Here is a 15,372-nt window from a genome sequence, read left to right as displayed (position 1 = left end):
CCTAGCAATTGTCTACTTTCTCAGTTACAATACATTCCATTTAGTTGCTAATCATTTTTAGTAAAATGTTAGTATGCTTTTCTGACCAACTAATTTTTGTCTGTTGAATTGACTAAAGGCTATTTAACTTTGTCCATATAAAAATAATTTTGACATAAGTACACACACACACACACACACACACACACAACATCTGTAACTTAACTAGATGCTGAAGTATTCAGTTTTATTTATTTCAAAATTAGAGATAAAACATTACCCTAACTTTGAAAAAGGTTTATCACTCTCAAAATTTAAAGGGGAAATAATTACTAATATGTAGAGTTGTTATTAATTAAATTGGTATGGATCCAGTGATGTTAAAACTAAAGAATCCTTGAGGAGCCTGTGGGTGGCTCAGTCAGTTAAGCGCTGACTTCAGCTCAGGTCAGGATCTTATGGTTGGTGAGTTAGAGCCCTGCATAAAGCTCTGTGCTGACAGCTCAGAGCCTGGAACCTATTTCGGATTCTGTGTCTCACTCTCTCTTTCTGCCCCTCCCCCATTCATGCTTTGTCTCTCTGTCTCAAAAATAAATAAACGTTAAAAAAAAAAAACTAGATAATCCTGACTTTTCATGGTAATCTTTAGGCACTGGGTAATATTTACTGTGCCACTCAAGTAACTAATTACAGAGTTTACTTCATTTGAAAGGCAAAAAACCTTTCGCAAGGGCTTTGTTTCACATTTCTTATAACATCTATTCAAAAGAACAAGTGTTTTATATTTTTAAAGTTTACATTTATCTATTTTATAGAACTAATGAAGCAAAATAATTCCTACAGTGTCATCAATAATGAAAACAGACATATATTTTTCAGTAGGGTTTTGTTAGTAAAGACCTCATTTTCTCGAAATTTGCTATTTCTCTGAATATCAAATTCTCACACTTTTAAAAAAATTATCCTAAAGGAAATATAGTAAACTTAACATCTGACTTATCATTGTAAGATTTATGTTTCTATTGAGAAATATAAGGCAGAGTACAAGTTTCTTTTAATACACAATACAAATACCAAAATATATAGGTTTTTTTTATTTTCATATTAGAGATAAAATAATGCTCTAACTTTGGAAAAGATTTATTACTCTATGAAAACACTGAAGGGAAATACTCCATGATTAGTATGTAGAATTGTTATTAAATGAATTGGCATGGATTCAGTGCAGTTAAAGCTAGGGAATCCTGACTTGACACAGTTATCTTATAAGTCAATTGACATGTTTCACTACCAATTGTTCTGATGAATAAAGAGGTCAAAAAATGCACATTTGATCAGTTTTATTATAGTATTTTATAAGGCATGGTCATTAAAGATAACATTTATTAATTTTTTTAGGTAAAAGTTTCAAAATTTAGCAACATGAAAGTTTAAAAGAATCAGTGAAATGGCATAATGAAAAAAACTGATAAAACCTTCCAAAAAATGAAATCAGTCATCTTATTAGAATGAAAAATATGTTCGGGGCACCTGGGTGGCTCAGTCGGTTAAGTCTCTGACTTGAGATCAGGTCGTGAGTTCACAGTTCCGGAGTTGGAGCTCCACATAGGGCCCTGTTTTGATAGTGCAGAGACTGCTTGGGATTCTCTCTCTTCCTCTGTCTCTGCCCCTCCCTGACTTGTGCACACACACACACACACACACACACACTCTCTCTCTCTCTCTTTCTTTCTCTCTCTCTCTCTCTCAAAATAAATATTTAAAAAGACCAAAAGAACAAAAAAGTATGTTCATTATAACTATTCTATTCACAGAAAAGCAAAGTAAAAACATTTTAAAATTAAATTAGCTTTATTAAGCTTTTCAAGCATAACCTTCATTTTATAGCATTTTTTGTTTTGCAAATATATATCTTAATAATTTTGAGCATCGTTAGAACTACTAAGAATGACAGTCTTATTATTGTTGATATCATATATCTGTGTTCATTATTATTTCATATTAGTAAGTACAAACTACATCTCAATGGCATAAAAATTCCAAAAATTTTTTTTTGTTTGTGCATTGTTCAGAACTCTAACTTTGAAGTGCACTCATGTGTCTTGTATTTGTTAGTGGCATCACAAATATTGTGGTTCAGTATATTTTGGACGCCAATCAGGGCATAGCTTTGAAAAACACAGTGATGTGTTTACAAATCCAAATGACACTTCACATTTATTATTGTTTACTATGTCGCTTCATTTTTCTCAGAACCATTATGTACTTATATACATATCATACTAATGATTTTTTTCTTTTTTAAAACAAAATAATTACTTCATTACACGCTGAATAAAACACCAATTCCCACTAACAGTACTCTCAGAACTTTCACTGAAATAGTGTAATTCTTCCTATCTCCATGACTACCATTCTAGTACAATGTTCTGTATTCCTTTGCTTGAACTTCTGAAATGTTGCCTTGCTTCCATTCTTGTCTTCTTATCCATTTTTCATTAGACATAGTGGTCTTTGTAAACTAGAATAATACCAGGATACTTCTCTGCTTCTCCTTTCACAGAATATAACCCACTTCCTGCCAGTTTTCTTTCATCTCATACCACTGTCCTGAGTGTTCATTTTACGCCAATTCACAGAGCACTCCCGTTCTTTGAACTGGCCAAGTGTGTGGGGGCTGCTCACTATTCCTTGTGGCTGGAAACTGTGTGCTCGCTAAGCAAGTCATTGAATTCGCATTTATTATCTACTGACCTGACCTCACCTCCTCAACCTTCACTTGCTACCACCTGTAATTATCTTTTTGATGTTGTTGGGGTTTTTTTTGTTTGTTTATCTCTTATCACTGAAGCAGACTCTTCTTCAAAGCTGTATCTCTGACACATAGAACAGTAGCCATATACGTAGTGTGTTCTTTCAAAGAATGTGTCATAAAAAGACTTCCCCACTAATGAGGGTCTTCTGAGACCCTGTATGTTGGGAATAAGATAGAAGACTAATAGGAAAATTAACTTAGATAAAATTCAGAGTTACGACATTAATCTGAACGTTCTTCAGCCATCAGGCAGGAAATTTAGAGACTAACAAGCCAGACAGAAGCAGCACCACATATCTTAATCTAGAAATTTACCCTTTCTCAAAATGGAGTTCAGATCATCACACTGAAGGGATGTAAAGTTAAAACAAACAAGTAAGGCAACAACAAAATACTGTATAACATTCTCCCTGAACAGGCTTGAATTGTTTTATTCTATCCGGCCTGTGGTTCAGTTCAGAAAACATGGCGTCTTGCTTGGCACCTCCTTTTCTTTCACGGCCTGTGTCCAGCCATCAGTGTATCTTGGAATGCGTGTCCTCAAAATTTGTCCCAAATCCATCTATTTCTCAGAATCTCCACCGGCAGTCCCCTGGCCTCCACTTTCACCTCCATCTTTCACCTGAAGTTTTGCAGGAGTTTCCAGCGGGTCTCCCTGCTTCAACTCTTGCTCTGTTTCAATAGATTTTTGACACGATCCTGAATCATTTCCTTCAAAAAAGTGTAATTCAAATGTTACTTAGCTCATGATGTCCCACTTCTTCCCCTCTCACTTGGAGCAAAAACCAAACTCCTTACAGTGGCCCAAACCTTTGATCTTCTGGCCTCCTCTCTAGCCATGGCCACCTCACCATTCTTGGTACTTTCCAAGACTGTCTCCAGCTTCAAGCCCTTCCACTTGTCATCTCCTGTCTGGAATGCTCTCTGGTCCCATTCCATTTCCACCTGGTTTGCTTCCTCATGTTTTTGTTTTTTGTTTTTTTTTTTTTAGTACAGTGAAATTTACCATCAAATAGTCAATGTAAATATGTATTAGAAAATAGTGAAAACCTTGTCTTAGATGTGAGGTCCAGCTTAGAATAGAAGACAGTGCATTCTTGAGCAGAATGTTTAAGTGGAAACACCAGCTCTGCCACTCTAAATTTTCTCTGAAGTTTTCTGAATCTTAGCTTCTTTCTTTGTAAAACAGATATAAACACCCATCTCTTTGGGTTGCTCAGGGCGTTAAATCAGATACTGTGAAATGCTTGACTGGCTCAGAGTAAATGCTCAGTTAATACCATTATTATTGTTTCAGCATGATATCTGCCTCACATTTGTAATTATTGAGACATACCTACAAGTGGGCTAAAAATATAATCTGTATATTATTTTCCACCAGAAAGTATATCTTAATTTTTTTCTATGCTGCTAAATAGCCTTAAAGTAGAAAAAAATAACTTTGAGTCCTATGTATATTATGATATATAATAGAGACACCATAATTTTACTACTGCTATATCATTGTAAATGTTTAGCCTTCAGCTCTCTTTTATTACTGCATTGCAATAAACATTTACTTAAATATTATAGTCTCTTTTATGTATTAAGGTTTTTTTCGCTTAAATATATGGACTCATGGATGTAAGATTGTTGATGGAAGTACCCATTTGTTATGAGACTCAAGAAAAGTAGACTAAATAATGTCCAAGTTACTGGGGTGCCTGGGTGTCTCAGTTGGTTAAGCATCCAGCTTCTGCTCAGGTCATGATCTAGTGGTCAGTGAGTTCGAGCCCCATGTCAGGCTCTGTGCTGATGGCTCAGAGCCTATAGTCTGCTTTGGATTCTGTCTCCCTCTCTCTCTGCCCCTCCCCAGATCATGCTCTGTTCTCTCTCTCAAAAATGAATAAACGTTAAAAAAATTAAAATAATGTCCAAGTTACTTCTTTAAATTAATATAATTGTTAAATATTTGTATTAAAACGCTATTCACTCACATTGCTTTTTATTTTTTATCATATCTAATTATTTATTTTTTTTCAATATATGAAGTTTATTGTCAAATTGGTTTCCATACAACACCCAGTGCTTCACATTGCTTTTTATAATTAGAAAGAATTAATGTACTATAAGAAAACAATAGAAACTGTAATAACCTTTCCTTTAAAAACTAAGAAATAACTTTGCATCTGCTGAATTGGTGTTTGTAGATAAAAAATAACATAAGGACATTGTTTGGAAGTAACATGTGTGCACACCATGATGTGCCCTTAAAAGTAATGATAGCCAGAAAGAAATTGAATTTTTAATTTCAGCTTGAAACTGTTGCACCTGTTTGGTCATTTGGCAAAGCTGCCTTTCTGTTGTTCAGTAGGCAAAGTGACTGATTGATCTAATTACTCCCCCGTTAAGCATTCTGCAGAGAAGAACTTCTCACTCGTCGCTTTGGTGGATGAATACTATATTATTGAGAATTAAATGACTTCAGTGTGGTGAAATCTAGCTATAAAGACATGAGACATTGATTAATTTTTTTCTTATTTAATATGACTGTTTTTCTAGTATTTTGCTCAACTGAATAGATTGAAATCTGTAATAAGTTGAACTATATATTAAAAAGCCATACTCATTATTCTCTTCTCTAAATTTCAGTATAAAGAACGTCACTCCAAAAGTTGGAGACCCTGAAACCCGGAAAGCTATTCGCCGTGCCTTTGATGTGTGGCAGAATGTGACTCCTCTGACATTTGAAGAAGTTCCTTACAGTGAATTAGAAAATGGCAAACGCGATGTGGATATAACCATCATTTTCGCCTCTGGTTTTCATGGAGACAGTTCTCCCTTTGATGGAGAGGGAGGGTTTTTGGCACATGCCTACTTCCCTGGACCAGGAATTGGGGGAGATACTCATTTTGACTCAGATGAGCCATGGACACTAGGAAATCCTAATCATGATGGTAAGTGCATGGCTTTTTTCATTGTAAATATTTCTCTTTTTATTTTTGTTTTTGGAATGCCCAAGTAATTGACTGATTTGCAAACTTTTTTTTTAATGTTTATTTATTTTGAGAGAGTGTGCAAGCCAGGGGTGTGGGCGGAATGGTGGTGCAAAGAGAACCCAAAGTAGGAGGAGACCTATCAGCACAGACCTTGTCACCAGGCATGATCTCAGGAACCGTGAGATAATGACCTGAGCTGAAATCGAGAGTCAGTGGCTTAACCAACTGAGCCACCCAGGTGCCCAATTTAACCAATGTTTAAGGTGTCAATTCTAAATTCATTTTTAAAAATATAAAACACTATGTGAGCCTTTTTAATAACATTTTAGAATAAGAATTTGTATGGGTCATTAGACAATGCTAGTTTTTCATATGGTCTGTTGCTTGGAGATTAGAACTTTACACTGTGTTCTGTAAACAGACTGAATTTTGTTTTCTCTAAAATGTCACTTAACAGCTTAAGGAAACTCTGCTATTTTTTTCCCACACTTTAGTCCACTGTTTCCACTGGAAACTTAACTTAATTGACATTTGTGGCATAGTTTCTGCCATTTTTTTCTGTTATTCTCTTTTCTGTTTCACCTCTTGAGTTTGTCAAATGTTGCTTCTTGTCTTTCATCTCTATATCCGTATGTGGTCTCCCAATATGATATGACAACATAATTTATTATTTTTATATTATATCTTTACTTTCATCAAAACCGCTTTTTGCAAATCTATTCCAACAAGTCTATCAGTTTTCTAATCTTTATAATTATTCTCATATGCAAAAATAAATTTAAAATAACTTGGTAACTAAAAGGAAAGCTACTTCAGATAAGAAGTCTGTGTTTCTTCCTAGACAATAATCCATACTTTAATTTTATGTTTCAAAAATATTCATATAATTATAGGATCCTAGATTTATAAGATTCATAAGCACCCATGTCTTGGAATTCTTATAACCAAAACTGAAATGTTTTTCTTTCTCACAGTAGTAGAATGCTGTTGAAAATACAGCATGTAGGGGCACCTGGGTGGCTCAGTCAGTTGAGTGCCGACTTCGGCTTAGGTCATGATCTCATGGTTTGTGAGTTCGAGCCCCGCGTCAGGCTCTGTGGTGACAGCTCAGAGCCTGGAGCCTGCTTCAGGTCCTGTGTCTCCCTCTCCCTCTCTCTCTCTGCCCCTCCTCACCCCCCTCTCTCAAAAATAAAATAAAAAACATAAAAAAAATTTTAAAAAGATACAGCATGCATTGTTTTAATGGCAGCTAATCAGCTAATAAAACTCTTAATTCCCTCTTGATGAGTTAAGCCCAGCCATCAAATTAAGCTTTGTTAGTTCACCAGAAAGTTTAGTTAGCTGGATTAGCATAGCAGCCTTGCATTTTGAGAACATGCAGGATTCAAACATATTATGGATAGCATGAGTTAAGGCAAGTTAAATTTACAATAGCATCAATTTTCAAAGAAAGAAAATATGATAAATAACTCTTCCTGTCTTACAAAAGAAAATAAAATATCTAGTGTTACACAAAGTGATATTTGGCATTGTTTTTAATAGGTATATTGACTATATTAAATTATTACTTCATTTTTAAGAACTGATTTGGAGATGAATGGCAAGTTTGTTGGGAGATTTCACTATATAGTCATGGAATGAAAAGCCAAAAATGTTGAGGTTGAGCAGACCTGCATCTAATTCCTGGCTAACTGATCATTAGCTAAAGAAGCTTCTAACATTGTCGTATGCTTATTTTCACTCTGTATGTTGTATTGCAGGGCTGGGACATTGCAAGTAGAGGTGCTTTCTGTTCAGGCATGTTTAGTCTATACCTGAGCACCCAATAATAAAATATCTGTAATGTGATAGTAGACCCACATTGGTTTGATACTTAAACCATTTAAAATTAAATATTTTTATCTTATTTTTATCAAAATCACACCGGCATTCTACTAGAGTAGTTCAGGCATCTTCCAGTCAATTGTTAATATACATGTTTGCAGTCCAGATGGTTGAGAATAGCACTTATAATGGTAGAATTTTGCTGACAGAGGCAAAACTGCATTTGTTTCCAGGGAAAGACTTCTAAAATTATAAACAGAGAAAATTATATTTTATATCAATCATTATAATTCTAAGATTATATTTTATTCTGATAATAGATATAATTGCTAAGGCTACTTTGAATCTAGCTAGCTCTGAAGTCATGTTAATTTGGGGGATGGTGCCTATCAAATGGCCTATTTTTCTCTTAAAATATTGAAATCCTCAAAAAGCTGCACAGATTTTTTAGATGCTTCCTCTATTAGCTGGTATTTTTAATCATCAACAAATACTTTTTGAAAATAAGCAACAAGCCCAAATCCTAGAAGATTCCATCCAAGGTGAATGGAACCAGAGAAATTAGGCTAAGAAAAATAAGTAAGGCAACAATCTCTTTGACCTAGGCCATAGCAACTTCTTACTTGACATGTCTCTGGAGGCAAGGGAAACAAAAGCAAAAATGAACTATTGCGACCTCACCAAGATAAAAAACTTCTGCACAGCAAATGAAAAAATCAAGAAGACTAAAAGGCAACCAACAGAATAGGAGAAATATTTGCAAATGACATATCTGATAAAGGGTTAGTATCCAAAATCTATGAAGAACTTACCACACTCAACACCCAAAAAACAAATAATCTAGTGAAGAAAGGCAAAAGACATGAATAGACACTTTTCCAAAAAAGACATCCAGATGGCTAACAGACACATGAAATGATGTTCATCACTCATCAGGGAAATACAAATCAAAACCACAATAAGATACCACCTCACACCTGTCAGAATGGCTAACACAAACAACTCAGGCAACAACAGATGTTGGTGAGGATGCAGAGAAAGGGGAACACTTTGGCACTGCTGGTGGGAATGCAAACTGGTATAGCCACTCTGGAGAACAGAACAATATGGAGGTTCCTCAAAAACTTAAAAACAGAACTATCTCACAACACAGCAATTGCACTACTAGGTATTTATCCAAAGGATACAGCAGTGCTGATTCAGAGGGGCACATGCACCCCAATGTTTATAACAATGCTATCAACAGTAGCTAAATTTTGGAAAGAGCCCAAATGTCCATCAATGGGTGAACAGGTAAAGAAGATGTGGTGTCATACACACACACACACACACACACACACACACACACACACTAGAATATTACTTGGCGACCAAAAAAGAATGAAATCTTGCCATTTGCAACAACGTGGATGGAACTAGAGTGTATTATGCTAAGCAAAATAAGTCAAAGAAAGACGAATATATGATTTCACTCATGTGGAATTTAAGAAACAAAACAGATGAACATAGGGTAAGGGAAGCAAAAATAAGATAAAAACAGAGAGGGAGGTAAACCATAAGAGACTCGTAAATACAGAGAAAAAAACTGAGGGTTGCTGGCAGGGTGTTGGGAAGGGGGATGGGCTAAATGGGAATGGGCATTAAGGAGGCACTTGTTGGGATGAGTACTGGGTGTTATATGTAAGTGATGAATCACTAAATTCTACTCCTGAAATCAGTATTACACTATATGTTAACTAACTGGGATTTAAATAAAAAATGAATTAAAAATAATAATAAAAAAAGAAAATAAGCAAAAAGCTTTACGAAAACATCTATAGGGACATTTGACATAACGTAAGAAATGAGAATGTTTACTCTGCTTTAAGTGTGATCATTGTTATGAATGCTTCTGTGTTTTGCATGACTTAAGAGGTTTCCCAAGGAATATATATGTGGAAAGAATTGAAACAGAACATATGAGCTAAGGATGCAATCACATCAGTGGACTTTTGACTCAGATTATGTATTAATACATTTGATTGCCTCTTAATTTTTACTGCAGAAGTATAATATTTTTGTGCCTAAGTATACTATTAAACAAAATGACTATTTAATATTTAGTGTTTCATTTGGAAGAGAATATTTCTTTACTGGTCAAATAAATATTATTTTTCTTTTGAGTGAGCTTAAAGAAAATGACTACAAAATAATAGTATTTCGGAATTCTAGGGGATTAGGGAGAAGTTGACTCTCTGTTCTAGATGTAATACCATACAGATTTACTGCTTAATTGAAATTCAGACTTTTAACCAGCAACAGCAGGACAGCTAGGGTAGTGTCGTGCTGAAGTATTGATCATTTATCAAAAGAACAGCCTCTAGCTTTGCTGTGGTACTGGTGAATGTGGGGAGAATTAATGCATTTGTACGTCCTAGATCCTGTCTGTTAGATTATTTTTTTGTATCGCATATATACAAGGCCCAATTCTGACATCTTCATTGATAAACTTTTTCTTTTCTTTACTCTATCCCTCAAATGCCCCCAAGCTTACTTAACTGAAAAATTGTCTTTCTTTCCTATTCACAGTTCTTAAGCACCTAGAAAACAGAGCAGCTTGATAATTTAGCAAAAATGCAAATGAAAGAGTCTCTTGATAAGTACCCAGCTCATTTTCCTCAGCATATTGCTCAGCTAATGAAGGCAATTTGAATTCTGTCTACCTCAAAAGAGATAAACAGTATCTTAGGCTGTCAGTAACCTTTAATTCATTGTTATCCACTTTCCTATCAATTTGCTTATCGTCACGATGCCTTTCAAAAACTCAAGCTAGAGCCCATTAAGTAAATTACACAATAATTATAAATAAATAAATAAATAAATAAATAAATAAATTGCCCCACACATATCCCTACCTAATAAAAATAATGCTGCTTTTACCCCCATGGAGTGGATAAGCAAAATATGTGCATAGCAATTCTAAGTAGAAAATGTTACTAAAATGATATGGTTTTTGAAAAGTATACATTGGGGCGCCTGGGTGGCGCAGTCGGTTAAGCGTCCAACTTCAGCCAGGTCACGATCTCGCGGTCCGTGAGTTCGAGCCCCGCGTCGGGCTCTGGGCTGATGGCTCAGAGCCTGGAGCCTGTTTCTGATTCTGTGTCTCCCTCTCTCTCTGTCCCTCGCCTGTTCATGTTCTGTCTCTCTCTGTCCCAAAAATAAAAAAAAAAAAATTAAAAAAAAAAAAGTATACATTGCCTGAGTATGATTTGGAAAATTTAACTCTAACAAAATGTTAAGATTCATTTTGAGCATCATTATCATATTATTTCCTTGACTGTGGTATAAAGCTTGAATGGCACTATCAATGTAAACACAAACTTATCACAAAGATTCTAATTAGACAAATATGTACCACAGTAAGCAAAAAGGTTACCTATTAAAATGTTATCTAAAACTACAACAGAAAAATATCTAGAAGTAAGTCTTTTTATACTATATAGTTGCAAGTCTACTAACAAGAAAAATGCATTGCACTGCTGCTGTTTGTTGTCAAAAAAGTTACTGCCTTAAAGTGAGAAGATATCAGGACGTGCTCAGGGCTGTCGTGGTAAAATATGATTTCTGGATGTCTGTGAGGGTGTTTCTGGAAGAGATTAGCATTTGATTCAGTAAACTGAGTAAAGATCTTCCCTTACCAACAGCCAATCCACTGGGGGCCAGAATAGAAAGAAAGAAAAAGGAAGGAGGAGTTTTCTCTCTCTTCTTGAGCTGGGACATACCTCTTTTCCTACACTCAGACACTGGAACTCCTGGTTCTTGGGCTTTCAGTCTCTGACTGAATTATACGATTGGTTTTCCAGGTTCTCCAGTTTGCAGATGACAAGAGCAAATTCTCGGCTTCCATAACCTTTTGAGCTAAATCCTGTAACAAATCCCCTCTAATATACCTGTATATATCCTATTGGTTCTGTTTCCCTGGAGAATCCTGACTAATATAACCATTAAATGTGCTACAGTCACATTCCACATGTAAGCCAGCTCATTCTCTGAGTAAATCTGGTTTAAGTTAAAAGTCTTCATGATATGATGCCAAAGTCAATGGACTTGATTTATGTCGACGAGGCAGAGTTAACTTTCTGTGTGAGATATTTTGTCATCGGTGTACTAGAGGAGCATTGGTGCCAACAGGTAAATGTAGGCTTTAACCAGCTGCCTACCACCTCCCAACATTGTCTGCTCATTTTGAAGCTGTAACGGCTATATAATATTTTTCAGATGCTTACAGGGTTTTGACTTTTTGATCTTTGAGGACAGGAAAAGTTGGATTTTGCAAAACAGATATTTACCAAGAGGCCTGAAGTGAAGTCTGTGGGAGTATTGTCCAGATCAGTCTGTCCTGTGCTTTGTGAAGATAAGGGAAGGACTTGATATGACTGGGCAGTCAAGGATCTTAATCGATCTTTAAACCCAGAGTACTTATTGAGATTTTAAATCTAAAGATATTAGCCCTCTACCAAATCGTTCTTACCTTACCATGTTTTACCAAAAGTTGGAAGCTCTCTCAAACTAATTTACCTTTCAAAACTATAATAAAATATTTTTGTTTGTTTTTAAAAACATGACTTCTTTCCTTCCTGACTTCCATCCTGTAATAAACTTAATTTCACTGAGTTTATTTTATTTCAGTACACTGGTGACTTTAATAGTCTTGAGTTTTTCAAAATCTCTGTTACATAGCTTCACATCATTGCTATGTACTATTTATGTGTTAGATCCTGTGTACAGTTAGAAAAAACAGATGAATTAGTGTCCTCATACTCAAAACATTATTTCATTGTATCAGTTTTAATGAAGTATATAGATGGATCATGGACATTAAAATATATATAATAAAGAACTCTTAATAAATGAAACAGATAAAACCAGACCTTTCAATGGCTTAACACAACAGAATTTTATTTCTTGCTCATGTCGTGGAGCAGATGGACTATCCTCTCAGTCAGAGACCCAGAATAATAGAGGCTTGGCCATCATCAATACGTGATTTCCGAAGTTGCCTTAGGCTTTAACCGCCAGACGGTAGCTGGGAGAACTGGGATAGATTTGCTCGTGGAGTGATGTTATGTGCCAGACCTGCAAGTGGTAAAGAACATTCCTGACAACTTCCGCTAACTAGAGTTGGATTCCATGGCCACACCTAATCACAAAAAAGTCTGGATGAAGGTGATGGATTTGATGAGCAACTAGTCAGTGTCTGCCACACCAGTATGTTAGGAGGTAAAAACAATACTAGTTTGACATTAGGTACACTCTGTATCTGTGAATAAGTTGCTTAACTGTAATTTGCCTTAATACAGATTTTGACCTATTGACCACTATTTAGCTTCTCTTATTCCTCTCCTCATATACTATTTGTAGGAATTTTCGTTGTAATTTATCTTGATATAGGTTATTTATCCTTTACCCTAGGTGGTCATCAACAAGGCAAAATAGGGTAGAAATTTCAAATGTACCCCTGAGTTTATCAGTATAAAAAAACTAATGTCTTTGAGTGTTTAAGAAAATCCAACTGATTGAAATTAATAATTTTATACTTTTTTATTGATTAAGTTATTAAGATTAGTAATTAATTCATACTTTAGTTTTGTGTAGTGATTTTTTGCGGAATTACAACCATACTATTACAAAACCTGGCATAGCGCCATTTTAATTTCCTTACAGTTTAAGCACAACAGAACTATCCACTACTTATTCTCACATTTTAATTTATAACTTGCTTCTTCATTTGAAATCAAATGTTGCCACAACTCACCTCCTCCCCAGTGTATTGACTGCATATCAAGGCAGCAGCAGAAATAGCTGTTGGTGCAATCCACACTGGAAATTGTAGTTTGCCATTGATTTAATGCATCAGAGAACAAGACCACCTTGGGCTTTGAGGGAGATTACACCTCTCTCAGGCAAGGCTATATTAGATGTGTGTGTACTAAAAAATGGAGATTGGCCTAAGATCATGGGAAATCAAGAACCTAAGAAAATAGGGAAATCAAGAGGTAATTAAAAGACTCTCTGCTGGTTTATCATCAGTCTCATTCACAATATCATAAAGCCAAATTTAATTGAGTGACTAGTATGTCTCAGATACTATTTTAAATTCATTGTGTGTACTTAACTCATTTAGTCCTCACAACAAACTTATAAAATAGATAGTGGAATTACTTCCATTTTGCAAGAAAATTGAGGCATAGAAAGTTTGGTGACTGGTCCAAGATTCCCTACGTGGTAACAACAAAATGAAACCACTAAAGGGACACTAAAGAACCAAGGAAAGGGAGTATCTACTTGAAGACTCAGGAGAAAAGCCTATCACTGAAAATATTTTATGAAGTGAACAAAAAAAAACAGTATTGGAAACAACTCCGAATACCCATAAGGTCTCATGCAACAGGAAAAGAAACCTATTATTACTGTAAAAACTGAATCTGTCATGTGGAAGGAAATCGTGCTAAGCATTTTCAGAAAAACACGATAAAATAAAATGATGTGAAATACAAGGATAGATATAGAAGACCTGGTAGATAGCTCCAGCTTAAGAATTATAGATTCTCCTAAAGGGGAGAAGAGTGGGAAATTAAAGCAAATGAAATATGCAAGGACATATTAGCAAAAAAGTCATATTCTAAAATAAGAGAGTGTGCAATTCAAAAAGAGTCATTGCATTCATTGCAAAATTTACAAAAACAGGTCCATAAATAAATCCATCCTGCAAGTAAATGAAAAGTTTCCATTAACCATGACACTGTCTATCTCGTTTGAGGTGAAGATTTCAAAACTTACATGGAGACGTTCTGTATACATTAATGGCATCATCTCTGGCCTCTGTCCATAAATGCCAGTAAGGAACCCCAATTGTAAACAAACACAAATTTCTTCCAAAAAAATGTCTTGTCTTTGCCAACTGTCCACTTGGGCAAAGTCCCCCTGGCCCGTGAACCATTGATCTAGATGACAGGACAATTAAGAGTGATTAGTAGTGGGGCGCCTGGGTGGCTCATTGGTTAGGCGTCCAACTTCGGCTCAGGTCATGATCTCACAGCTCATGAGTTTGAGCCCCACGGTGGGCTCTGTGCTGAGAGCCTGGAGCCTGCCTCTCGTTCTGCCCCTCCCCCACTTGTGCTCTGTCTCTCTCTGTCTCTCAAAAATGAATAAATGTAAAAAAAATTAATAAAAAATTAAAAAAGGAGTGAATAGTAGTAATAACTAAAGCTAGAAAAGTTGGTTTTATCTAATTTGTTGAAATTATTTAGTGACCTGCTGATGAGACCGATTTCTCTTATGGCCCGTTAGAATTCACCAAACTCTTTTGAACCAGGGAATAAAATGAACATACCGATGATTTAGAAAATTTTGTTCAGGTTGCAAAATATAAACTATATCTAAACTATCTCAGAAGGAGGAAAATAGGAAGAGTCAAATATGCATCTGTTCACAGTTAATTTCTCTGTTGAAATTGTTGTGTAGCCTCTTTTCAATATTCTCTTCTATACCATCATTTCATTTAAAATATGTACTAGAGAATTACAGAGTATTAAAAATGGGCTAGTGTTTGAAAACACACCAAGGCAATATAGTAGATTTCATTAAAATGAGAACATATAATTATAGGTAAGAAACAACTTAATTTTTAAGTGTAAAGTTTGACTTACTTGAATGTAAAAATTCTGGTGACTTCGCTGTACTCAAGAGCAAGAGACTGATTACTTCTCTGTGGGGCAGTTCTAGTTCAAATGTATT

The 15,372-nt window shown here is 35.3% G+C and overlaps 1 protein-coding gene across 2 annotated transcripts in view; it reads left to right on the top strand.

Annotated features, from left to right (window-relative positions):
- Positions 1-15,372, top strand: part of MMP16 (matrix metallopeptidase 16) — a 309,833-nt gene that overhangs the window by 160,377 nt on the left and 134,084 nt on the right. For both annotated transcript variants that reach the window (XM_043601324.1, XM_043601323.1), the window contains exon 4: positions 5,426-5,730. In XM_043601324.1, the coding sequence (XP_043457259.1) occupies positions 5,426-5,730 (305 nt within the window). The remainder of the gene's footprint in view (positions 1-5,425; positions 5,731-15,372) is intronic.

This window comes from Prionailurus bengalensis, chromosome F2, assembly GCF_016509475.1.
Source record: "Prionailurus bengalensis isolate Pbe53 chromosome F2, Fcat_Pben_1.1_paternal_pri, whole genome shotgun sequence".
Lineage (NCBI taxonomy): Eukaryota > Metazoa > Chordata > Mammalia > Carnivora > Felidae > Prionailurus > Prionailurus bengalensis.
The sequence above is the reverse complement of the archived record's forward strand: the minus strand, read 5'-3'. Positions and strand labels throughout refer to the sequence as shown.